Source organism: Equus caballus, chromosome 15 (assembly GCF_041296265.1).
Source record: "Equus caballus isolate H_3958 breed thoroughbred chromosome 15, TB-T2T, whole genome shotgun sequence".
Lineage (NCBI taxonomy): Eukaryota > Metazoa > Chordata > Mammalia > Perissodactyla > Equidae > Equus > Equus caballus.
Window position 1 is genome coordinate 85142368 of NC_091698.1, and position 25625 is coordinate 85167992.

The following is a 25625-nucleotide window of genomic DNA, read 5'->3' on the forward strand; positions in this document are numbered from 1 at the left end:
GGTGCCATTCACCGCTGCCATGAACCTGATCGCCCCTTGGAAGACGGTAATGAACGCAGCCCCTTGGGGATTCCTTCTAGTTCTGTTTGTGATTATCTCGCTCAGGTGATGAAGAAAGGAGGCCAAGCATCAGCAGGTTAATGTCCTGCAGGAACTGGTTAAGAAAGTAAGAGCAACCTTGTACTGGTCACTGCTGACCTTAGAAATGACATCATCTCTGCTGTTGTTGAACTTAGCCGTTCTAAGAAAGACAGAAGCAGCTGGGCTGTGGGCAGGAAGCCCTAGCTTTTGATGAAGGGGTCTCAGGTGCCGGTGAGCCCACGAGAACTAAGGTCCAGCTCCGCCACAGCCACCCTGGGGGCTGCAGGCCAATGAGGGGCATGGCCCAGGAGGCTGCCTGCAGCTGTAGGGAGCAGCCAGGAGCACTGTCACACGAAAGTTGGCTGTGTCCTGCCTCCTGGGGGAAGTGCAGGTGCCACTATTTCTTTCTTTGATCTCTGAACCCCCATAAATAGGTTGCTTTTTCAATTGACCAATGTGGGTGGGTGGGAGGACTGAGAGAAAGTGCCCCTTCCCCCACCCCCTTTATTTCTCTAGTGTATTTCAATCTGCAGGGGGCAAACCAATAATGAGTGGGGAGAGAAATCAATTTAGTGGGCTGTGACCAGCATTTTATAACATGAACTAGAACAGAAAATATTAGAAGCCATTGGCTGTACTAGGGGTTAAGTATTGTTTCATGAAAGAAAGGTAGGTAGGTAGATAGGCATGTAGAGAGAGAGAGACATGAGGGTGTGGTGTAAAAGGCATTACTGTGGGTTCTACTCAATGACAGCTGGAAGCCACTGGCTAGCTGGCTCTGGGGGCTGGTACCAGCTGGGCAGGGTGCACCTGTTCCCTGGGTCTGTCCTGGGCTCTGGGGCCCCGTCCCAGGCCGAATTATCCTCCACACCCAAAGGAAAGTGTCCCCTGAAGAAAGGTGCTCATGATGAGTCTCCCTCTGAAAGGGACATTTTTGTGTCAATCAGGCCACTGAATCTGGGAGCCCCTGCTGGAGAAGAAGGGCATCCCCAATCCTGGCTGCCAGGCAGGTGTCACTGTTAGCTAGGGTGTGTCCAGTTGGACTTTTCAGGCTGTGTGAGGAAGTGGAGCACTGGATTAGGAATCCCCAGTTCTATTTCTAATCCTGGGTCTGGCACTCACTGCTGCGTGACTCGGGGTAAGTGACTTGTCCTCTCTGGGCCTCACTTTACTCATATCAAGGGGAGGATTGGACCTGGTGATTTCTTTTCTAAGGTCCTATCTTGTTCTCATAGTCGCTCCGGGATGACATTGAGAAAATCTGGATCTTGGAGGAAATCACAAAAGAGAAGCCAGTTTTACCCAGGCTTCTCCCTAAGACCCCCAAAGCAAAGAGTCAAGTCAGCCTAAGGTGCATGAGCTAGGCATGTCTGCAGACCCCGGCGGGGGGATGGCTGCGCCCTGGCAGCACCAAGGGTATACAATGACAGAGACAGCTGAGCCTGAGCCTGGTCTCCATAGACAGCATTTATTAGGCGCCATTCTCAGTGTGAAGACAGATAGGCAGGAGGGGCTGAAGGGAGGCTGTGGCAGCCGCAGCCTTTGGGGTCCAGGAGCTGCCCGGGGTGAGGGTGTGGGCGTGGGGGCATGTCACCCACACGTATTGCATATTCTGTGGCAGTGTGCCCAGGCATAAGGCATTGGGGAAGCAGAAAGGCTGCCCGCAGTGGGAGGGGGTGAGGGGAAGCAACACTGGCCTTCCAGTTCCCTAGGAAAGGCCCGGCTGGAGACCGAGCAGTCGGCCACGCTCTGCCGAGGGCCATTCACCTCCTTCCCCACCAGCTCCCTGCAACTTTGGTTGTGGCTCCCTCGGGACTGACAGGACAAGACCCCTCGAGGGCAGGGTCACACACAGGACAGACGCAGCCAGCACTGCCCCTCACCCCAACATAAACACAGAGGGCACCCCTGGGTCCTGGGCCCTGCTCTCCTTGGCACGTGGGCAGCCAGCTCCTCCACATGGAGACAGGACTCACACACAGACCAGGCCAGACTTCTTCCCTCCCAAAGGTTCTCAGAGGCCAGAGCCTACGGCTGGGGTGGGGCTGAGGCTGATCAGCCCGTGGACCCCCTACTGCAGCTTCCCTGAATGCCAGGGCTGGCCTTGCTCAGCAGTGTTAGGGAGCTGGCATGGGAACAGCACGGTGAGGGAGGAAAGCCCCCTCACCTACCCCTTGATGCTGTCCTGAGTTACGGTACCAGCTCCAGCTGTGGGTCCCCACAGTGAAGCCTAGGGCCTCACCTCCCTCTGCTGCTGTCCATCTGGGCTTCTGGGTTGCAGGTGGGACAGGCAGTGGGCACACCAGGTCCAAGCCCCTCACCTGGGAGGGGTGTTGCTTGCTGCAGCCTTAGCTTGTCTCTAGCTACCTGGAACACAGGCACCAACACTGGCCGTGGGGCCAGGGACAGTGTCCTAGTAGGATATGCCTGCCAACTCTCTAGGCCCCTCTGCCTAATTCCCAATCTTCTAGAGCCCCACATCCTGGCCTTTTCCTCGTGAGGCCCAGCCCTGTTTACTTTGGTCCAAGGACACCCCTGTCTGTAAGCAGGCAGTCCAGAGACTGAGGGATCCTGCCTTGCCTCAGGGGCCCATCCAGACCCTGCCTCGTAGCTGAGCGGAACAGAAGCTGAGCCCCAGCGCTGCCTCAGTCCTGGGCTCCGGTTCTGCTTCAAGCCCCAGCTGCTCCAAGACGCCAGGCTGCGCCGGCAGAAGCTCTGCTTTCAAGAGCAGGCAGAGGAGTTGGAGAGAAAGAGCAATCAGGCTAGGAATGAGCAGCCCAGGTTCTTGTTTCCCTTTGCCTTTACTATCTGTGTCACCCTGGGCAAGTCACTTCACCCGCCTGGATCTCAGTGTCATCTGTAAAATGGGCATGAGAACTCTGGCCCTGGTGACCTAGCTGGAGCGCTGTGAAAATCAAATGAACGAGTAGTCAGGACAGAGTTTCCAGAGGCTGAAACTCCTGCAGAGTGAGGAGTTGGCCATCATCAGCAGTGGCTGAGGACGGCAAGTATGAAGTTTTCTGTTTGATTCCAAGGGCAGTGCCTGAACAGCTGGACGCCCCCTGCCCCCTGTGAGAACGCAACTGGAGGGCAGCCAGCTCTCACTGCTGGCAGGTCCATCCTGCAGACTGGAGGCTCGGCCTCCCCCTGACTCTCTGCACCTCCTGCCGCCTGTCCTGGCTTCTGACTGCCTGCCCTCTGGGGACTAGCTTTAGGGACTGCTGGGTTTCCACTTTCTTCATAACTGCAAAGCCATGCAAAACAACACAGAAGGTAGTGGGAGGTTGGGAGACACCCGGGGATGAGGAAGGGGAGTGGACTGAGTGTGGGTAACGTGGACAAAGACACCCTGGCTTTTGGAGCCAAGGGAAGGTGGGAGACCTGGCAGGACAGAGGTATAAATAGAGATGCAAACGTACACGGAACACGAAGTCCCCTCGGGATGGAGGAGGGGGGGTGGTCTGGGTACCAGCACGGCCTCTGAGGACTGAGGAGCTCCTTAGATTTCCAAAGAAATGGGAGGCTCCCAGCTTCTGCCTTCCCTCCCTCCGACCCCCCAAGTTTCACATTTCTCGGAATTTGCAGGGCGCAGATGGGGGCTCCAGGGGTCCTCAGAGCCCAGGCTCCTGCCGGCTGGTGCGAGCAGGCACAGTCGGAGCTGGGGGTTGGGAGAGGGTGGTGAGGGGTGTGGGGGGCGCCCCACGGGCCGAAGGCGGCTGGGGCGGCTCCCTCCCCGACCCAGCTGCTCCTCCCGGCAGGAGCCCCCGGCCCGCGCTCCCAGGTGCTCCAGGCCCCGCGGGGCCTTCATACGGAGCTCCTGCGCTTCATGAGGCCGCGGAAGGTGGACAGGCTGTGCAGGCCCGTGGACACCGAGCTGATGGCGGAGCGCTGCGCCCCGCTGCACAGGCAGCGGTGCGAGGGCGTGTCGCTGTAGCGGCCGCCCCCTCCCGGCGACGAGTGGCTCTGCTCCACGCATGTGTCGGACGTGGAGAGGTCCCGCGGGATGATCATGGGGATGGAGTACTGCAGCTTCTCGCGGCTCTTGTACCAGAGGCACGAGCACATGGACTGGAAGTGCAGCACCTCGGCATACACGTTGCGGAAGCCGCCGCCGCCGCCGCCGGCCGCCACCGTGGACGAGGCGGTGTCCGTGGTGTGCGCGCTGCCGCCCGCGCCACCCCCGCCGCCGCCGCCGCAGGCCCCGCCCGCCTGCCCGTTGCGCGTGAGCAGCGCGCGGTGCTCGGCGTCGCGCTTCTCGTCCTCGGCGTTCATGGTCATGAAGCGCAGCACCACGAGGTTGAGGAAGGCGCCGATGACCGTGAGGCCGGTGAGGATGTAGACGAAGCTGAAGGCCACGTACTGCGGCTGCGTTTGCAGCGCCTGGTCCTTCTGCAGCGCCACGTAGTCGCCGAAGCCGATGGTGGTGAGCGTGATGAAGCAGTAGTAGTAGGCCTGGAAGAAGGTCCAGTGCTCGTAGTAGGAGAAGGCGGCGGCGCCGATGCACAGCGTGCTGATGCACGAGAAGAAGCCGATGAGCACCATGTTGGCCATGGACACGTCGGCGCGCCGCATGCCCAGCCCCCTCTTGGCGCGGTGCAGCAGGTACTTCACGAAGGTGTTGATGCGCTCGCCCAGGCTCTGGAACATGACGAGCGTGAGCGGGATGCCCAGCAGCGCGTAGAACATGCAGAACACCTTGCCGCCATCCGTGCTGGGAGCTGCGTGGCCATAGCCTGCGGGAAAGTAGGGGAAGAGGAGAGAAAGCACACGCTGTGAGGCTGCCCTTGCAGAAACCCTGCCCCTTCCCCCTACTCTCCCCTCCGCCTCCCCGACCTTGCAGAATCTGGCCTCTATCCTTCTAGCCCAGGAGAAGACAACACACAGTTACAGGTGCATGAATTCGTGCTCCAGGGTCCTCATCAGCCCCCTCTCTGGGGCCTGGGGTCATCCTCTGTGCCTGGCCCCAAAGTAGGGTCTGTCTTCATGGGGAGCTGGCATTGCCCTTGTCAAAGCAGGAGCCCTAGGTGTCCTTCCAGGTGTTACTATCACCAGCCAGACAACCCCAACCCCTGTCATACCCCACACCCCCTACCTGGCCCTCACGGAGCCAGGAGCCAGGTGGAGGCAAATCCTCCCATTAAGCCAACCGTCAAATGGCTTTAAGTCCACAGTTCTTCCTGGAGACCTGGAGGGGAAAGGACCCTAGATGGAAATTCAGAAGTCCTAGGCACAAGTTCTGGCCCTGTCGCTAGTGGCTTTGTGACCTTGGGCAAATTATTCCCCCTCTCTGAGCATGTTTCCTTATTTGCAAAATAAGGTCTACTGGTCCTGGCCCTGCTTCCTTCACTGAGCTGTTAAGATATTTATTACTTTTATTAACAGGATTATTATAATAAAATAATGATGGCAGTCTTTCTGATTTTTCCTCCTTTCTAAGCCTTATCAAAACTTAACCAAATGCTTCTTCCATGCAGCCATCCCGGATTCCCCACAGCTGGAAGTGATCTCAGCTTTGAGTGGCACTGAGAATGTTCAGCTTTAAACTCCAAGACCAATATTACCACCATCCTCTGTCCTCCAGGGTCCCCAACTACATATGCACAGCTAAACACTAACTTGGGGTGGTGGGGTGGGCGCTGCTGGACCTTGTCATGTTCCTGCCAGCTTCCCTCTCCATATTACCAGCCATGCCCCTGGGGTATGCCCACAATATGTCTGATGAGTGAATAGCAGGGCAGGATACCATGTGCTTTGGCATCTGATCTGAGCTCAAATCCTGACTCTGCCATGGATGGTGTGTATCTGTTTTTTTTTTTTTAAATCTCTTACAGCCTTAGTTTCTACATCTGTAAAATGGGGCTAATAAGTAGCACCTGCTTCACAGGGCTTTGGAGAGAAATCAGTGAGATAACGTGTACGATGCTCTTAGCCTAGAGCCTGGTCCCTATCACGTGCTCAATAACGGCTCACTATGATGAATAATCGATGAAGTGCCAGGTTCCCCTCACATCTCCAAGAGAGCACCTGGGCTGGGGAGCAGCTCAGTTCCAGCAAAGCTGGCAGCCCAAGGCCATTTGAATCTTAAAGCTCAGGGAGGTCTGGGGACAGCAGCTTGGGGTGTATGAAGCTGTGGGCTTGCCCTTAGAATGGGCTCCCCCGGCCCGCACCACAGCATCCAGCTGGTGACTGTCCCCCTTTGCCAGGGGCCTGGACAGCTGAGCTGTTGGGCCGCCATGCCATCTCTGTCCGCGCCCCGGCAGGGTGAGAACAGATTGTGCCTGCCAGCTTGGCCACAGCAGCCAGACCACAACTCACCTCGACAGCTGGGCAGGCCCCGAGCCAGAGCTGCTTCTCATCCTGTCCTTCCCTGTCCCCCAGGGCAGCACCAGTACAGGGTGTTGGGGGGAAGGCATGACACTATGGATGGGGCTGGACAGGTATTGGGTAGCGTGGGCCCAGCTCCAGCTTGACCACATGCTGGCTGTGTGACCTTAGGCAAATCCCTTCCCCTCTCTGGCCTTGTCTACCCTCTGGGGGATGGAGCTAGAGCTGTTAATCTCCACCCTGGCAGCTGGCCAGAGCTGCCGTCAGGAGTTACCACCACCGCCACCTTGCCCCGTGCTTGTTCATAGGCTGTGACTTCTCCTGGTCCGCCATCCTGTAGGAAAACCCAGTGCCCGCAGCTGGCAGCCTCACTGCCCATGCAGGCTGCCCACACAGCCCCCAGCTTCAGGGAGGCCCTTGCGGGTCTGAAGACAGCCCACGTCCCAGCAGGCATCTGGCCACCTTCTGCCCCCAGTGCTTCCCTCTCGCCGTCCCCCTGCTGCCCCTGCCTGCCTGGATCCTGAGGGCCCTCCTGCTTTCCCCATCTCCCCGCCAGAAGTGACGACTCCTGGCCCTGCCTACCTCCTGCTGAGTTTAGCCATTTTCAAAGCAAGTGGCACATCCAGGCTAAACTGAAGGCTCTTATCAGGCCAGAGCCGCACGCCCCACCACAGCCACAGTCCAGCCCGGAGGGGACATGCCTCACCCCTGGGGTCAGATGCCTCTCAGGGCCCACCCTCACTGACTACCACAGGCTGAGGTTTATGGTCTTATCTTTCAGATACATTTTTAACTTTAATCCTCAAAAACTTCCTACAAGGTCATTACTACAGCTATGTCCATTTTATAGTTAGAGTAGTGAAGGCTGGAGGGGCCTCGCGAGTCGGCCAGGGCCACCAGGACTTTCTAACTCATCGCTCATTCCGGCACTTCAGAGCTAATTTATCTCCCAGGAAGGGTGACCAGGATGGGAAACTGAGGCCCCAAGAAGAGAGGGTTCGACTTGAAGACTCATCCTCGGGCACTGTCCTGAGCTGGCTGTGACAGAAGTGGCAACAGGAGTGCGACGCCCAGGGAATCAGATGCCTCTCCAAGGATCCGGCTCAGGGTCAGCGTGCCCCCGCCCCTTCGCCTGTTCTATTGTCACTGGGTGAAAGGGCAAGGGAACTGCGAGGACCTGCTGACGTGGGTGCCCAGCTTGGAGGGGCGCCAGCCGGGGTGGAGCCACTCCCAAGAGGCCCTGGAACTTCTGGGAAGTAACTGGGAGTTTGGCAAGGCCTGTCTGCCTGCCAGCAGGCCCGCCGCCGGCCTGGTCCTTACCCACATCAGGCTTGGGTTTACGAGGGACAGAGGGGCGAGTCTCTGGGTGAGGGATTCCATCTGTCCTTGTGTGTCACCGACACGCACAGGGGCTGCGCTCCAGAGCTGATTCTCTGAGGACCCTCCCTCACAGTGCCTGACGGACTGACCAGCCAGAACTCATGCCCCAACCGTGAGATTCTAGCCACTTCCTCTCAGAGCACTGACTGGGGCTGTCCCCGCCCCCTCCTCTCCCAGCCACCCTTCCTGAATCCACCATAGACTTAAAGGTACTCAGAGCCAGAAAAGTCTTTAGCGATCACATGGCCCAGATGAGGAAATGGAGGCCCCGAGAGGCAAAGTGACCTGCTCAAGGTCACACAGCTAGTGAATGGCAGAGCCAGGACTATAACCCAGGATACTCAGTTCCAAACTCGGTGTTCTGTCCTCTGCCCTCTGGCTCAGTATGACCAAGGTTGACCTCTTCATTCAGCAGCCCCTATGTGTGAGCAACTCAGCTAAGAGATGGCCTTGGAGCCTGGCTGGAGGCATAAAATTCACCTGAGGAAGCCAGGTGGCCAGACATAAAAATTGATTATGTGGCTGGATATAAATACTAATTATGAATATTTTGGAGCAGCAGGGACAATGAGAGGCGGGACGGGAACCCCCAGCCTCAGTTCTTCTGTTTTCGTCTTAGCATCACCAAGGAGCTCAGAAACTGGCTGAAGCTCTGTCTCTGGGGAGATGCAGAGGGTTGGGGGTCTGGCCCTCCCTCTTACTGGACTTTCTTTCCCTGTGGCCTATTTCCATCTAGTCAAAGCACAGCTAACCAAGCTGAGCCCTTGGTAATGGCCTTGGCTGGACTGGGCTCAGCTGCCTGCTGCCCGCTGACCTCACATGCATGCCGGCCCCAGCCTGACCTCCTACCCCTGGCCTAGCTGGCTGCAAAGCCAGAACACTGGCCACAGCCTAGGGTGGGGGAAAGAGCATGAGTGTAGGGTGCAGGAGATCTGGGGGTCTGACCTGGCCCTGACCATAACCAGCTTTGTGTCTTGGGCAAGTCCTTGTCCCTCTCTGGGCCTCAATTTTCCTCATCTGCGGCGCGGGAGGATAGGACGAGATCAAAGGTTCCCACCTTTTTTCCCTGCTATGGATGCCTTGTATTATTTTTTTCTGTCCGCTCACCCATTCATAGAGTTTGAATCTGAAAGATGTTATTCATGAAGTACAGTGTGTTGATCAGTGCAGTGTAGCTACTGCACAGAACAGGCACCGAATAGATCACCGTGAAAGCAGTAAGTAATCATTTTCCCTTCAAAGTTAATTAAGAACACTTCTGCCAATCAGAACTTCTGATCCTATGAGACTGAATTAAGTTATTGTTATGCTTTTGAAAAACTGAAAACAGATATTTCTATTTTCTGCAGGTGATCTCTGCAGTGTAGTGGCGTAGATGAGAGCACAGCCTCTGGCGCCAAACAGCTTTCAACTCTGGCCAAGTCACTTAATCTTCTAAGTGCCTCTGTTTCCTCATCCGTAAAATGGGGAAAATGATGTACTTACCTCATAGAGTTACTGTGGACTTGGTGAGTTAGATAAAATACTAGGACATTGGGATCAATAAATATTCATTATTAGTATGAATATTTTGAGGAACATCAAGATTAGACGGTCTTTAAAGTTCCTTTTAGCATCAACATTCTATGATCAGTATTTCCCAAAGTTAATTTCCTGGAATACCAGTTCCATGGACTGTTAATAACTTTTGGGTGAGAAAAGAGTTGTTCGGTTAAATTAAACTGGAGGAATGCTGAATTTAACAGGGTCTGTTGTCATTTGATTTAGGTGTAGCCTTTGTCAGAGCCACACACGTGTTTGTGCGGAAGGGCAGTCAAAGTTGGGAGGCAGTGCTAGCTCCTCCCACGTAGCTCACCTTCAAACACTTTTCTCACATTGCTGGACAAGAGTTCCTTGGATCGGTTTGGAAAACGCTGCTCTTAGCATCAAGAACTCTAAGGCCTTTCTTCCAGGTCTCTGACTTTGAGATCCTCTGATGTCCCATCTCTGGGTGGCCCAGCCCTTCTGTAGATTAGAAACACGTGACCCTTGGCAATGCCTGGCTGCAACCTGTTTCCCTGGTTCCCTGCAGACCCACTTATCTAATGTAAATACAGCACTGGCGAGGCTGATGTTTGCCCTGAGGGAAGCTGGATGAGTGACCTGTGGCCTGAGGCGGGGAGGGCTGTGAACTCTGGGCCGAGCTAGGCTGATGGGAAGCTGGATGTGGGGAGGGGGCCTGACCTTGGGTGCCGCCTGGGCCTGATGGGGCAGCCAGAGAGGAGTGAGGGCTCCAGGGAGACACAGGCAGCTCCAGAGGACTGGCTGTGAGACACAGCACCCCCAGAGCGGGGTCAGGCTCTCTCGCTAGGCCTGCAGAGGTTAGTTGGGCCTGAGCCTGAGGGTCACTGCAGAAGGGCCCAACCAGGACTCTGCCTCCTCAGGGGCCTGAGGTACAGACGGGGAACTGCCCCTTTGGTCTGGAGATGGCAGCAGTGTGGAGCCAGGAAGTGGGACCAGAGGCTCCACAGGAGCCTAATTGGTGTGTTAAGGGAGATGAGGCGGAAGGAAGCTGGCAGTGCATGCCCAGGCCCTTGAGAGGGCGGGAGGAGGCTGCCAGCTTGGTGGAGATGGGAGGAGAGCGCAGGCCTTCTCCTCCATCCTTTAGGATCCGGCTCAGGCACCAAGTTTTCCAAGAACCTTCTGGGATCCTTCCCAGAGCTAGAGGGGCCTCTCCGTCTGCCTCGTTCAAACGCCCTATGTGTGTGCGCTCCCATCTGCAGAGGAGTTCTGCGGGGCTCTGAGCTTCTGGAGGGCCAGCACTTCTCCTCAGTGTCCAGCACAAGGCCTGGGGGAGCAGCTGCTCAGAAAATGCTGTTCAGCCCAGACAGCCCTGAAGCCTGGGATGTGGACAAGAGCAACCTCCCCTCACACACCCAGCAGGGGGAGGGGAGGCAGCCTTGGCAGGAGGGCCTTCAGTGAAACCATACCTCCTGCCCTCCCTGTGGCCCCCAGGCCCCGGCAAAATGAGGTCAGCTTCAGGGCCTCGGAAGGAATCCCTGCTGCCCTGGGCCTGGCCAAGGCCCGAAAGGCCTGGGAAACCACAGGGCCTCACGGACCTGGCTTTGGGGGAGGGACCCATGTGCAGAACTAGGTCTGGAGTTTGTCCCTCTCCAGGCCAGAGCTCCTGGGAAGGACAGCTGGGAAGCACAGCCCCCTCCCTCTGCCCTGCCCCTTTCCAAGGCCTCTTGCCATCTTCCCTGCTCCTCTTTCAGCTCTTCTCCCCACTCCTCACCAGCAGGTTCTCTCCCCACCCTGCTTCCTCCCAGACTTTCTGCCTGTAGGCCCACTGGGCTCCCCTCTCTCCCTTTCAGCTCTCTCCCATCCACAGGTGCCCCTATTACTCTGATTCAGAGTCTTCTGGTGTAGGACAGCCCCCACCGCTCCCATCCCCCAGCCTCCCCAGGCCCACGTGGGATTAGGGGGAGCTGAGGGGGAGGGTGCTGGTGTCATGGAAAATCCCTGCGGCAGCCAAGGTCAGTGTTTGCAGACACAGCCTGGCCTGCAGCCAGGCCTGCCTCCCTGGCCAGCTCCCTCTGGCCTATCCTGGAGGCCAGCCTTGCACAGGGGCCCTCAGGGGCACCCCAGGGCTGCTCTGGGTGCTGGGGCCAGTGGCTGCAGGGACAATCAGTCCTGGAGTGTGGAGGACTATGTAGTTCAACTGGCTCATTTTATAGATGGGTAAACTGAGGCCCAGAGAGGGGCAGGGACCAGCCCTAGGTCATAGTCAGTCAGTGACAGAGCCAGGACTGGAATCCAGGGCCCTCTGTCCTAGCTCGGTCCTCACTGTGGAGGGTAGCATCCTAAAGTCTGTTCTGTAGGCCACGGAATAGTGAAGTTTGTCCTAAACTTCCATCAAATTGAGGACTAGCTTGAGGTTGGGCTAGACTTGACGTTGGTGATGGAGCAAAGGTAAGTAGACCTAGATGACCAAGCCACAGTCTTTGACCTCAATACACTTTCCATCTGAAAATGAATCAGATGAAACATCTCAGAGGAAGCACTTTGAAAACTTCAATGTCCCGTACAAAGAAGAGGTTATTATTAGACAAATTATTAAAATGTGTGGCAATAATAGGAAATGTTTCAGGAAGAACTTAAGACAGGGGCTGCAGGAGGCCTAGATAGAGGTGGAGAATTTCAGTTGGGGTATCAGGATGGGCTTCATGGAGGAGGTGGCCTTTGCCCTGAGCTCTGAAGGATGGATGGGAAACACAAGATTCTGACAAAGGGGAGCTGCTGAAGTGAAGACACGATGCTAGGAAGACACGTGGCGTGTTAGCGGCAGAGGAAATAGACCTGTCTGAGGTCGGTGGGCATTGTCACAAATGGGGGGCAGGGGTGACCGACAGACTCTCTCAGGGAGGCAGCTTCATGATATGCATCAAAACCCTTAGAAGTGCATCTGCCCCGTGACCCTGCAGTGCCGCTTCTAGGAATCTCTGCCGGGAAAATAACCAGAGATCGGAACAAAGATTTATGAACATGGATGTTTATAGCAACATTTTCATTGTGAAAAATTGTAAACAGTCCAAATGCTCACCAATAGGGTTTGGTTAAACATATTAAGGTATATTTATGTGGTGGAATATTGTGCAGCCATTAAAGTGCTGTTCTTGAGGAGTCTCTTAATTATATAGAAAACCACTAAAGAATGTTACATAAAAATGTTAGGATACAACCCTTTATGTATAATGGGATCCCACACTAAGCACATAAATATAAAAAATGTATCTATATACACACATGCACATAGAAAGAGAAGCTTGGAGGAAATAAACTAAAAAGCTCAGAGAGTTTATCTTTGAATCGTTATCTTTGAATATATTTCCTACAAAAATCTATTACTTTTGTAAGTAGAAAGCGATGAACATCATAAACCTAACAACCACAAAAATTCTGAGTTTCTTGGAGCAGAAAGTTCCCTTGTGTGGTGAAGGTTGGAAGGTGGGTGAGAGCTGAAAGGTAACGAGCTTTGAGGGGGAAGTGAAAGAGCTCACGTCTTAACTTGAAGGCAATGAGGAGCCACTGACGGCTCCTGAGCAGGGGAGGGACCTGCCAAAGGGGCATCATGAGGGGTTTTCCTGGCATCCCTGAGCGTGCAGAGGGCAGTGGGAGATGGCAGGCAGGAGGATTCATTAGGAGGCCTCTGCATGGTCCCACTGTCAAGCGCTCAGGTGTAAATTGGCTTCAGGAGGAGAGAGGGGAGAGGAGGAAGAGAGGAGAAAGGATGAGGGGGCGGAAGACAGAGGAGATGCCCAGTGTGGGAGATGCTCCTGCATTTGTGAGTTGACACTGTAAGCTCCATGAGGGCAGGAGCGGATTTTTGTCTCCTTTGTTACAACGACATTCCCCACACCTAGAAGAGTGCTTGGCGTGAAGCTGGCATTTAATAAATCTCTGTTGCATGAGTGAATTAAGGAACGGAGGCATCAAAGATGAGTCTGAGGGATGGACAAGCATGAGGCCCAGAGCAGGCAGTCTCACACAACAGGGCAGCAACTCCAGGTGTCCTGGGAAGGGCACCAACCCGAGGCCTGTAGGGTCTGTACTAGGCCAGGCATGGCGCCACGTAGCCATGGCCCAGGCCCGTGACCTGTCTCGTCCTTATGACTAGCTGGACAAGGCATGTGTGAGCTCAGAACTTCTAACAGATTAGATGTGGTGGGGTTTTAATTAAATGAATCCACCAGGGACAGCCTGGCATTGGGAAAGGAATTCTACAGCACAAGTTAGAGTGGACTTGGCCATCTCAGCAGGTGGCTGGAGATGCCACTCCTTCCTCGTGTGCTTCTTGAAAGGCTGTGTCTGTAACTCTGGCATCTGGCTGGCCTGAGTCCTACACTTACACTCTGTGGCTCATTCTGTTTTGTCCATGGAGGAGAAGCAGGCGTGTGTTGGCACCTCCCTGTCAGACTCCCCCAAAAGGGGCTGAACTGCTCCCAGCAAGAAGCACTCTTGGGTCACGGGGCAACAGTGGTCAGCCCAGGTGTTCCCTGTTGGCTGCACCATGTGTCCCAGAGTTCAGCCTGCCCAGAGTTTGGCTGCCTGAAATCTCACCCTGCAGGCAGTGTTGGGGGGTCAGGTGGGGGGACCCAGAGGGACAAGTGTACATACAGTTAAAGAACACCCAACCAGGAGTCAGAGGCCTGGCTCCCCGTGCAACTCTGCCAATACCCTGCTATAGGACAGGAGTTGGCAAACTTTTTTTCTGCAAAGGGTCAGATAGTACATGGTGGAGCTTTCACAGTCCATATGGTCTTGCAACTACTCAGCTCTGCCATTGTATCAAGGAAGCAGCCATAGACAGTAGGTAAATGAATGGGCATGACTGTGTACCAATAAAACTTTATTTATAAAAACAGGTGGTAGGCCAAATTCAGCCCATGGAGCCTAGTTTGCTGAGCCTGCTGTAGGGCCTTTGTTAAGGAATGTCAGCTCCCTGAGCCTCAGTTTTCTTACCTTTCAAATGGGAAGTTAGATTAGAAGGTTATTTCTTCTCTGAAAAGGTATGTTTTAGGATTTAATAAATTGCTAGCTCCTCCTGTTCCAGGTAGCATGCACAGGCCAGGAGGGGAGGAGTAAGTTTTGAGCAGAGTCTGGAGCCCAAGCTTGCATGTGGAATTGGGATCCACAGCTCTTTGGAAGGTCACGGCTGCATTTCCACATTTCTGGACACTCTCATGCTCCTTTTCATTCCCGATGGGCTTCTACTCCTCCACCAAAGGTCATCTCAAAAGTCACCCCCTCTGTGAAGCCTTCCCTGATCCAACCCACCTAAACAAATCAGTGCTCCTGGAGGTCCCTGTCATCACTCACCATGCCTCAAACATTCATCCATTACACCAGCAGACATTTTTGAGTCCTTAATATTTGCAGTGCTCTAAGTTCTAGAATAATAACAATTCCTGTGTTTCACTTGTCCCAGGCTGTGTTATTTACCAAGCAATTTCTATACGTTCTATTGTTTGAGCTCGCACAGCAATCCTGTAGAGAAGGTGTTATTATTATTATTCCTGTTTTACAGATGTGGAAACTGAGGCTGACAGAGATAAAGTATTTCATCTCAGGCAATAAATACTAGAACCAAACTTGAAATTCAAAGTCAGTTCTCTTTCCATTGCACTTGGCTGCCCCAGGACTCTTCCACAGGGATAGAAGTCAGAAGACCTGGGGTTACTATGTGATCACAGGCAAGACCCGGCCCTTCTCTGGGCCTGGAGTCCCTTCTCTGGGAAATGAAGAGGCTAGAGGAGATATTTTAAGATTCTGGGCCTTCAGGGGGGCCATGTTCCCTCCCCCACACAGTGGAGAAAGCAGTGGTTTCAGTGGGACCACTGGGTCCCCAGAGCAATGGCACTGAGCCTTTGGGTGCACATTAGACCCACAGTTCCTGGGGCCCACGTGTCTTTGCAGAGCTGTCCAGTTGGCACTGAGCAGATACTGTAGATATGGTGATAAGCCTTGGGCTGTCCTGGTGGGGAGGGCCGGAGCTGGGCTGGCCTGGTCAGCACTGCTCTAGGCAACATCCCCCTAGTTGAAGGAGAGGGGCCGCCAGAGTCGACTCTTTGGAGACACAAAATTGTGTGCCCCCACCCTGCCCCCACATAGCCTCCCAGCACACGAGGCCACATGGAGTGAGGGAGGAGATGGCTGCGTGTCCCTGCCTGGGTCTCCCAGGACCAAGACCGGCCAGGGCATTCAGGAAGACTTGTTGGTCTCCAGCTTCTCCGCACTGACTGTTGAGCCCTCAGGGGGCCCAACCCCACCCCCATCCAGCCCTGGAGACGGGTCTCCGGGGACCTTGAGTCTTGGCTTCTCTAGCTGCTTCTTCCTTCCTTCTTCCTTCTCTTCTCCTCTTCCCTCTCATCTTATTTTGTCCTTTCAGTCTCCCTCTGGACTCTGAGGACAGGGATCGTGTCTTGTACTTCTCAGTAATTCAGTGCCTTGCACACAGCAGCTAATATTAACGGGAGTGGTGGTGGCACTGGCAGTGGCGGCAGTAACATGGTAATAATACTAGTAAATCATAAAGCTCATCTTCACTGAGCATTTGTGTGCCAGGCGCTGTATTAAGTGCTGCACACACATGATTTCATTCAATGGTCACAAAAACTTTATGAGATAGGTTTTATCTCCATTTCACAGATGAGAGAATTGAGGCACAGAAAGTTTCTGTGACTCATTCAAGACCATACAGTGAGGGAGTGGTTGAGTCAGGGTTCAGACTCAAGCCTGTTGCCTTGTACAGCCTAGCCAGTGTTAGTTGATTGGATGCGCATTCTGGAAGGCAGGCGCCCTGGTTTTCCAGTTGAGGAGGCTGAGCCGAGTGGCTGGGTGACTTGGACGAGGCCACACAGGTACGTGGCAGAGCCAGGCCTTCCTAGGCCGAGGCCTGCTGTCATTCTTCCACATCTCAGTGGCCTCCAGGGCCTCTGGACTGGGCTCAGGTCTCGGTGTCCATAGCTCATTGGAGTAGACTTGAACTGTTCTTCTTAAGGTTGGTCCAGGAAAGTCGTGGTGTGGAGAGGGTGGGTGGGCATTTCATCCCATGTCTGTCAAAGCAGGTGCTCTCTCCACCTACAGTTCTTCCTCCTTCCCAGCCAGGCCCCCTCCCAAGAGGCTGGGCTGAGAGTGCACTGGGTCTCCACAGAAGACGCCCTGAGCCAGACAGCAGGAGGTGGTCGGGGAGCTCAGAGCCAGCCCTGGAAGAGGGGCATGTGGCACCTGGGGAGGCTGAGCGGGCAGCAGGGGCCCTAGGGAGGCTGCAGCACTGGGCTGGTCTCAAGAATATCAGCTGGAAAGTCAGTGAGGCAAAAATGGCTTCATTCCTTCTTAGCTTGTCTTAGTTAATTAACTGAGCAAACGTTTCTTAAGCACCTACTACTTTGAGCCAGGCACTAGGCTAGGCGCTGGGAGAGGATGCAGAGACAAGGATGGCTCGGTCTTGCCCTCTGGGAACAGAGACAAGCAGTGGGGAGGTGAGACAAGACTGTCCCTTAAGTAAAGACTTGCCCCAGGATGTGCTGAGTCTGTGCCAGAGGGGCCATTCCGTGACGGGGGGGGGGCACTGTGGACACCCAGAAACCGGAAGGGAATCAGAAGGCCCAGCAATCTTGCCAACCGTCCTGCAATTGGGAGCATGGCATGGCCTGTTCCCGATGACCTGCAAAGCTGTCCCTGGACACCTGGAAGCATTGTTCAGGGCAGGTGTGAACATCTGACTGGTGCACAGAGCTGCTTGGTCCTGGTTGTCGCTAGAAATTGGATCATTCTCTCTTTTTTCCCACTTCTTTCTTCTTCTTCTTTTTTTTTTTACCATTTACTATTTTTTAAGTAAACTTTTTATTTCAGAACAATTTTAGATTTACAGAATTATTGTGAAGACCTTTCTTCTTTTTTAAAACGCTCACCACCTCCCCCATGCTGATGTATTGCTGCCTGCTGTGTCCCCGCCCCCAAGCCCGCTGCCTTCTCCCAAGCAGCCGTCCTCCTGCTCTGGCCCCGCGAGCATCCCCTTCTCGCAGCTCTCCACACAGCATCCATCTCTGCCACTCACTCGGCCTCCCTTGGCAGATGCTGGCTGGCATATTTACCCATCTCCTTATGCACAGTGATGCCTCTGTGAGCAAAGCTACTTTTAGTCAAGTCTGTCTGCACAGAACAGGGGAAGGGGGACTGGCTGGTCTGGGGTGGTGCTGGGCACTGGACAAGGCTTTAGAGAGGCAGTCAGGGCCCAGACCCCTGGGTAAGGACTCACTTCCTGGCCTCCCTTCTGTGTGACTGGGTATGGGGTGGCAAGGGGGAAAGGGAGGGGATAGAGTGTAAGAAGAAGGAAGGGGAGAGGAAGGGAGGCCAGAACAGAGCCTGTGCTTCTCTGCTCCTAGTGCCTCTACTAATAATGGCAATCAGGTCACCCAGATGTCCTTACGTTAATTATCTCTAATCCTCACCATGACCTTCAAGGTGGGCATTATTAACTCCATTTTGATGAGGAAACCGAGGCTCAGGGAGGCTAAAGACTACTTGCCCAAGGTCATATGGATAAAAATTGGCAAAGCTAGGATTCAACCCAGATCTTTTGGCCTTCAAAGTCCAAGCACTTTCAGGTGTCCTTGGCACCATCCACTTTGTTAGTAGAGAATGGAAAACCTGTTGAGCAGGCCATCCTCCTAAGACCACTCAGGGCAGAAACATTCCCCTAAGCCCCTCAGGGCAAGATGTGGGTCTTATAGAGTCTTGGCGCTCTGCGTACAGTGGGTGTTCAAACTCTGTGAGGAGGGAGACGTCACCCCTCCAAAGACCCTCTCTCCTCAGCCTCTCTCCAGCTTCCTGCCAGGACGATGGACATAGAAGTTGAATGGCCAGGCCTTTCTGTCCCAGGGAGCCGCCCCCTGGAGGTCTTTTCAGAGATTCTTGGGATGCTTCAGTCTGGCCCTGAGCCAGACAGAGCACCAGGTGGGATAGGGAAGCTGGAGGACAGGAGGACATGGCCCCCAGGGAGGCCATCTGTGTCGACATGTCTGGGGTGCCTGCCCCCTTTCTGCCTCTCTGACGCTGTCCTTCCTGTAACAACTCCAGTCAAGAGTGAGCCTAGGGGCTGGCCCCGTGGCCGAGCGGTTAAGTTCCCGCGCTCTGCTGCAGGAGGCCCAGTGTTTCGTCAGTTCGAATCCTGGGTGCAGACACGGCACCGCTCATCAAGCCATGCTGAGGCAGCGTCCCACATGCCACAACTAGAAGGACCCACAACGAAGAATATACAACCATATACCGGGGGGTTTTGGGGAGAAAAAGAAAAAACTAAAATCTTTAAAAAAAAAAAAAAGAGTGAGCCTAGGCAGCCCCTTTGTGTCATGTGACCCTGGCCTAGGCCACAGTGGATTGGACCAGTGATGAACACCTGATCCAAGAGGACCCAGCTATTGGCTGAGCCACCCAGGTAGTTTCTCCCATAGATTGTGATGAGGGGCTGGTCAGCTTTGGGGAGTTGAGCTGCAGGGTTACAAAGTGTTGGGTCCAAGCTGGGACCAGGGTGAGCCAGAGTCACAAGCAAGTCTGAGTTACAGGAGAAAAGAAGCGAGTGATGGGGAATAGCAGAGACAGGAATGGTGTGGCTGAAAGAGGGCGGGAGAGGCCTGGGTTCTGCCTGCCAGCCTTTGCTCTGTCTAAGTGGTGCTGTTTCCTCTCAGAAGTCCCCTTTTAGTTGCCCGAAGGAGCACCATGCCCTGGCTAAGCTCCAGCCCCTCCAGATGGAGGCGCCTGGCTCCCAAGCACTGCATTCCAGCTGTGCCCAGCAAGGTGAGCAGCACAGCAGAAGGGCCCTGGCTGGCTTTCAGGAGACCCACGTGGGCACAGCACTCTACAGTGTTTAGGAGCATTCCTGTTGATCCTCACAGCCACCCCAAGCAGCCCATCAGGCAGGGGTGGTCTCCATTCGACAGGTGGGCACAGTGAAGCCTGGAAAGGTTGGTGTCTAGCCCAAGGTTCAGTTCCAGAGCTGGACCTGGGACCCAGGCCTCTTGCTTCTCCCACAATCTGCGCTGCCTCTCTGATCCCTCTCTTAGCAGGAAGCTGGGTGACCTTGGGGTTAGAAATACAGTGTGAAAAGTGCCTGGTACAGGACCTGGCACGTGGAGTGTCTCAGGACTCAGGAGCTCTTATTAATATTATCCTTTTTTTAAGCACAGCTCTGAGCTGCTTCTCACCCCTCAGAAGCCTTCCTTAGTTCCCCAAATGCACACAGTGCCATCTGAGGGATTCCTGGTCCACTGCGTAGGCTGTCCATCCCTAAGTTGACCACCCCGTACCCGGCCTGCTCTCTCCTGACCCCCCAAAACTTCTGGTCCCCTCCGTCCCAAGGGTTCCCTGCACCTGTCCCATGCTTCCCCTGTGAGCACGCCCTCATGCTGTATGGCTGCCTGGAGTATCCTTCCTCTTCTCTTCTGCCCTCCAAGGAAGACAGCTCCGGGGCTGTCTCCTCTGGCACACCTTCCCCTGTCCCCCAGCTGAAAAAGCGGTGTCTTCTGTGCTCGCCACTCTCTGCCAGGTATCAGGCTTTGCATGGAGGTGGGTCCCTCTCTCACTGGCCCACCTTGCCCACCACCATCCACGTGAATTCTCAGTGGATGCATGAAGCCGGTTTTGATGGTTGGGCTGAGTTCCGTGGGGAGGCCTTGGAGCGAGCGTGGCCCCTATGGGCCGTGTCTCCATCACCTGCTTCCCTGCCCTCCTTTCTGGTCATGGCGAGTGGCCCAGACAGCTCTGGGCTGGCAGGGAATTTGGGAGCAGATGCCAGGAGATGTGAAGGAGGCTTTTCTTAGGCTCGGCACCCTCCCCAGGGCTCAGGAGCTCAGTTGGTGGAGCTTGGCATGGTGCCCAGGAGGAGAGGGACTCCAGGCAACAGGGACTTCAGCCTGGAGGCAGCTGCCAGGACCTTCTCTCCCTCTGAGCCAGCCTGCAGATGTGGTGGCCCCACCCCTACCACTCACACGTGTGTGTGTGCCCATGCACATACATACACATACACTCACTCTAACACTCCACATGTCCCCTACCGACCAGGGCAGAGAGAGGAAGAACCAGATGGGCTATGGGGTGGATGCACCCAGGGAAGCAGGAAAGTCTGCACCTCGGTATAAAGGACAGGGAGCCCCCCGACATGATCCGGCCTCTGAACCCTGCTGGTCCTTCAAGCTCCAGGCCATTAGGGATCTAAAGAAGTCACCAAATCCAGCCCCTCCCCCTCGCAGGCCCGACGGGGGATGAGAGAGACTCTTCTCAGAGGCTAAGATTCCACCACTCTCCATGGAAACACACTTCACTCAGCCCTACGCCCTGTCGGAAATGCTCCTCAGGCGGAATGAAACGACCGAGGCTCAGGCCATTCCCTGTCAGCTTGTCCTCAGTGGAGATAGCAAGCAGCTGTCCCCATCCTTGGGGACACTGCCCTTCACACAGAGACACGGAGGCAGATGCTCAGCCCCCAGCCTGCCTCCTGCTGCCTGACTCACCCCGGGCTTCCACCTCTCTTCTGACCTCCGATTTCCCAGCCTTTTCAACTATCCTTGTTACCCCACCCCCCTTCCAGGCCCTGCATCTGCACCGCTGTGCACAGCCCAGAATCAGACGAGCCTGGCTGGCCAGGGCACAACGCGGGAGCGCCTTCATGGCTCCTGTGGCCGTAGACGCTGCCCATTTATGCATTAGTGTCCTGAGCTTGCTTTTTATGGGGCCAGGAGCTCCAAGCTGGGCGGTGTCCCCAGAGCCCAGGCCATCACCCCAGGACCCAGCTCTCTCCAGCTACTGCTCACAGTTCTGCTGTGCCTCCCCCATCCCCCAACCCCAGAGTGGAATCTGGGCAAGCTGACTGTCTCTGCACTCGACTTTATTCAAATGACTAAGTGCTTCTGTCGCTGTTCCCTCCTCCCCAGTTCAAAACAATACTAGACGACCTTTATATAGCGCTTACTACATGCCGCACTGCTCTAAGCCAGCTGATACATGTTCCTCTCTTTAATCCTCAAACAGCCCTATTCGGTAGGTACTGTTATTATCCCCATTTAAAGATACAAGAACTGAGCCAGAGAGAGGTTAAGCGACTTGCTCAAGGTCATACAGCAAGTACCTGGCAGAGCGAGGCCTCCCCATACTCTCTCTGTGGGGGGTTCTCCCTTCCCCCTTCTCCCATTTCGGAGGAGGTGGGGCTCCCTTCCCAGGGCTGACCCCTGAACCACACTCCCTGGCCTTGGGATTTTCCTCTTGGCTTTGCTCCTCCCGGTTTGAGGATATTTTCAAACGGTCTTCTGCTAGCTTATCACTATTGGCCTCAAGTCTTTAAAAAAAGGAAGAAAAGGAGATGGGGGTGGGGGGCAGCCCACCATGACCTTTCCCTGGTCTTACTTCCCCTGAGGATTCACACCTATTATTTCCCTCCTTACCCGTCAGGCTGCCCCCACTTCACCCACTAAGACTACTCTCACCAAGAGCATCATGAATTTCCCGAGTACCAGACCCAGTGTCCTGTGGGCAGGGCTGCCCCAGCTAAGTGGCACTTAGGACAAATTAGAAAAACATGGGCCCCTCTGGGTGGAAGCAGCCCCTGGGAGTCCATAGATTGGTGAGCAGGCTGGACTTCTGCTCTTCAAGCCCCTCAGCTGGATTCTTTTGGACAGTGCACAACCTGGACAGTCACACAGGGTACTCTTGGATGTTGGCATCCTCCTTTTCCTTCATATTCTGGCCACACTCAGCTCTGATGGCTGGTCCGTCTCTGACTTCTCTCTGGACACTCCACCCTCCTGCTTCTCACTGGTCCTGCTGCCTCTGCCTCCTTCTCCTGCACCCTGATTGTAAAAGTGGACCACGGCTCCGCCTGGGCTGCTGTGATGCTGGCCCAGGGGACGCTACCACGGCCTGGCCTCCAGCTCTGCTCCACGCTGTGTCTCCACCCATCATCACCTGGCTGAAGCATGACATTGAAACCTGCCTTGGCCACTGAACGTACCATTACCCCCATGCTGGCTGTCTCTGTACTGCCCGATTCCTGTTATTATCCTCATTCCTCAGTCAGCCAGGTTGATCATCTTCCCTTCTCCTCCTCTTCTTCCCCCTACCTGGTCACAGCTGTTCCTCCTTTCCTAGTCCTGCCCTTTCTTTCTGTTCCTTCAGCCACCACCATAGTCTCAGCCCTCACCCTTTCTAGGCTGGACGTGGGCAGTGGTTCCTAGCTGTCATCCCCTGGTAGTTTCCAGTCCCCTCTCCCCTATCTTCCCACCACGACTTCCAGATTACACTCCAGTCTGCACATGTCACTCCTCTGCTCAAAAACCTTCCCTGACTCCCCATTGCCTACAGGGAAAGAGGTCCAAACTTTCAACCTGCCTTTCAACCTCCTCTACCATACGTCATACCTCTCCAGGCTTAGCTACTGCTTTGTACCCGAGGAAGGGGTTTCAGAGCTAACTTGGCAGTGCTTTTCCATAGCTAAGCTTTCTGGAAGGCTGCCAGGGAGGAGGTGGGTGGGGGGAGGTGCTGGGCTCTGCCCTCACTCCCCATGCCAACTTGAAGCCTTTCAATGGCTACCACCAGCAGCCTGACAGCTGTCCTTCACCCCAGGCACCCTGGATTCAAGTTCAGCCGGCTGAAAATGTGGAAGGCAGGGCTCAGGGCAGGTGGGTAAGGGATGAAGGGAACAGAGGAGCCTCAGAGTGGGAGTCACTCACTCAGGGAGAAAGGCGTGGCTGGGAGGGGTTTCGAGGGAGAGTGGGCCAGTATGTTCTATGGGGAGTTAATCCCAATATTCTTTTATGTCTGTGTAGCATTTTATTTTATCGCTCACTTTCGAGTATTTGGCAGTTGGTAAGGAAGGTGTCACTACCATTCACCCCACCGAAAAATAAGGGAGCAGAGGCTGGGGCAGGAGAGATGACTTGGTCAAGGTCAGGCAATACGTGTATCAGAGGCAGGACGGAGATGTGGAAGGTTCCCGGGGTTCTCCCGCCGCTGGACCCCTGCCCGCCCCAGGCTGGACCCAGGCTTTCAGAGCAGTAGGAACCTCGCTTGTCATCCAGTGAGGGGCACTCGGTGGGGGGTCCTGGGGGAGGAACCGCATCTTGCCCTGCTCTGTTCCTGGCCCAAATTGGCACAGCACCTGGGAAGGGCAGCTGGCCAGCCACGTGCCTGGTGTTCCATTAAAAATAAACCAGGGAAGAACGAGGCTGAAAAATAACCCCCGGGATGTGTGAGGAGCTCATCACTGTCAGGGCTTTGAGGAGTGTGGTGGGGCCTGTGGCATCTGCGTGTTGGGTCCCCTCTGTTTGTCTCTTCTAGCTGGGAGCCGGGTACCAAACCCTCCCAGTGCAGCCAGGGGCAGACGGGGCCTCGGAATCTGAAGACAGAAACTAGAGGCAGCTCTGGGCATCCTGGGTGGCCTTCCTCATCTTGACCAGGATGGGGAGGCAGAGGGGAGGGGAGCACCCAGGCCAGGCACAGAGCTCCATGCCCTAGCTCCTGCCAGGGCTTCTCTCTACCTCACTTGTTCCTGGGCCTCACCCACGACTACCCACTGGAATCATCCTGGCTCCAAAAGGGACTTTGGGGTCCTGAAGCTCCTCTTCTCTAAAGTGCATGTGGTAGTGGTGGCAGCCAGGTGGCTGGTTTTGCCAATTACAGCTCCCCATTTAGGACTCCTGACCACCACTTCTCATCTGCATCATTCTCTTGAGAAGACCTTGCAGCCCATCTTGCCCCATTGGGGTAAGAGGGCATGGCCCTCTGGCTGCCCACTCCTGGCTGCCTCCTCAGGCATCTGTGGCCTGTGAGCTTGTGTCTCTGGACCCCTGGTGCCAAGCAGGGCCTGGATTGCACCCTGGCCAGGCCTGAGGAGCCTGCAGGCTCTTTCCCAGTCAGGGAGGCAGGAGCCCACTCCCATCCCACAGGCCCAAACTCCCCAAGGCTCTCAGAAACTCTTGCAGATCCCCCACCTTGGGCAGAGGGTGAAAGGACATCCTGCAGCAACAGGGAGCGGGGGACACAGGGCCCAGCTGAGGATGCAGCCGAGGACAGACATGCAGGATCAAAGAGAAAAAGCAGAGCTCTCCCGGAGGAGGGAGGCAGAGGCCAAGACTGCTGGAAGCTGACAGAAATGATCAAAGGACAGGGATGCATGGAGAGGAGGGGGATGTGGGAAGATGCAGCAAGGGCAGGCAGGCACAGCTGCCAGTGCGGGGCGGGAGCTACCGCATGATGCACAGGGGCTTTGGGGGCAGACAGGCCTGGACTCGGGTCCAGATCATCATGCTGAGCCTTGGGCCTCATTTGCATAATGGACATAATGATAACTACCTCATGGGCCTCTGCAGGAGGAGGGTTGTGTATGAAAAGGCCTGAAAACGGGGAGCTGCGATATTGTTCATTCTCTCCCTTGTCTCTCCTGGAAACTGGTCCCTCTGCTCCAACTCAGGCTCAACAAATCCAAAAGAACCCCTTCCCATGCTCCCCATCCTAGGCTCCTGGAACAAGCTGTGGACTATTACACTGTGTTGTCGTGGTCAGTATCTCCAAGGGCTACCACGTTCCCAAACCCACTAGCTGTTCTCTGTGGTTATCTGACTTGATCTCCTAGCAGTGGCACAATTGACAGTTGACAGTCCCCTGTCTCCTGAAACACTCCTCCCGCCCTCCCAGACACCGAACTCCCCACGTTCCCTCCAGTCTGCTGGCAGGCCCCCCTTCCTGGCTCCACCGCCTGGTGTTGCAGGAGGGGCTGGCTCTGGGTTCTTCTCTAGACTCTCCTCTCTCCCTAGCTGATTTCATCTAGTCGCATGACTTTAAATAATATTTCCATCTGATAACTCCCAAATTTATATCTCAGCCTTGACCTCTCCCTTGAGCTGCAGACTTGTCTATCTAACTGCCTTCAAGGATTTGTAATAAGCATCTCATATTAACCCGTATGTCTAAAATGGAAGTCTTGAATCTCATCTCTCTACCTTTACTCTCCAGGGTTTATTTCCCATCTCAGAAAATGCTTACTCTCCTCCTAGTTGCTCAAGTCAAAGGCTATCCTTGATCATTCTCTTTCCCTGGTTCCCACAGCCCTCTCTCTCTCCTCTCCCCCAACACATGCATCCTATCCATCAGCAGGCCGGACCAGCTCTGTCTTGAAAACACACCCTCAGTCCACCCATGCTCTCCACTTCCACTGTCATCGCCCGGGTCCAACCTACCATCATTCTCTCTTTCAAGTCACTGACCGGCAGCCTGGCTGGTCTCCCAGTTTCCCTCTTGTGCTACAACCATCT

At 55.0% G+C, this 25625-nt stretch overlaps 1 protein-coding gene across 1 annotated transcript in view; it reads right to left on the reverse strand.

Annotated features, from left to right (window-relative positions):
• Positions 1-1528: 1528 nt before the first annotated feature.
• The window catches only part of KCNK3 (potassium two pore domain channel subfamily K member 3), a 37878-nt gene continuing 13781 nt past the window's right edge, over positions 1529-25625 (reverse strand). The window contains exon 2 of the mRNA XM_023619358.2: positions 1529-4814. Coding sequence (XP_023475126.1) covers positions 3886-4814 — 929 coding nt within the window. The 3' untranslated portion in view covers positions 1529-3885. The remainder of the gene's footprint in view (positions 4815-25625) is intronic.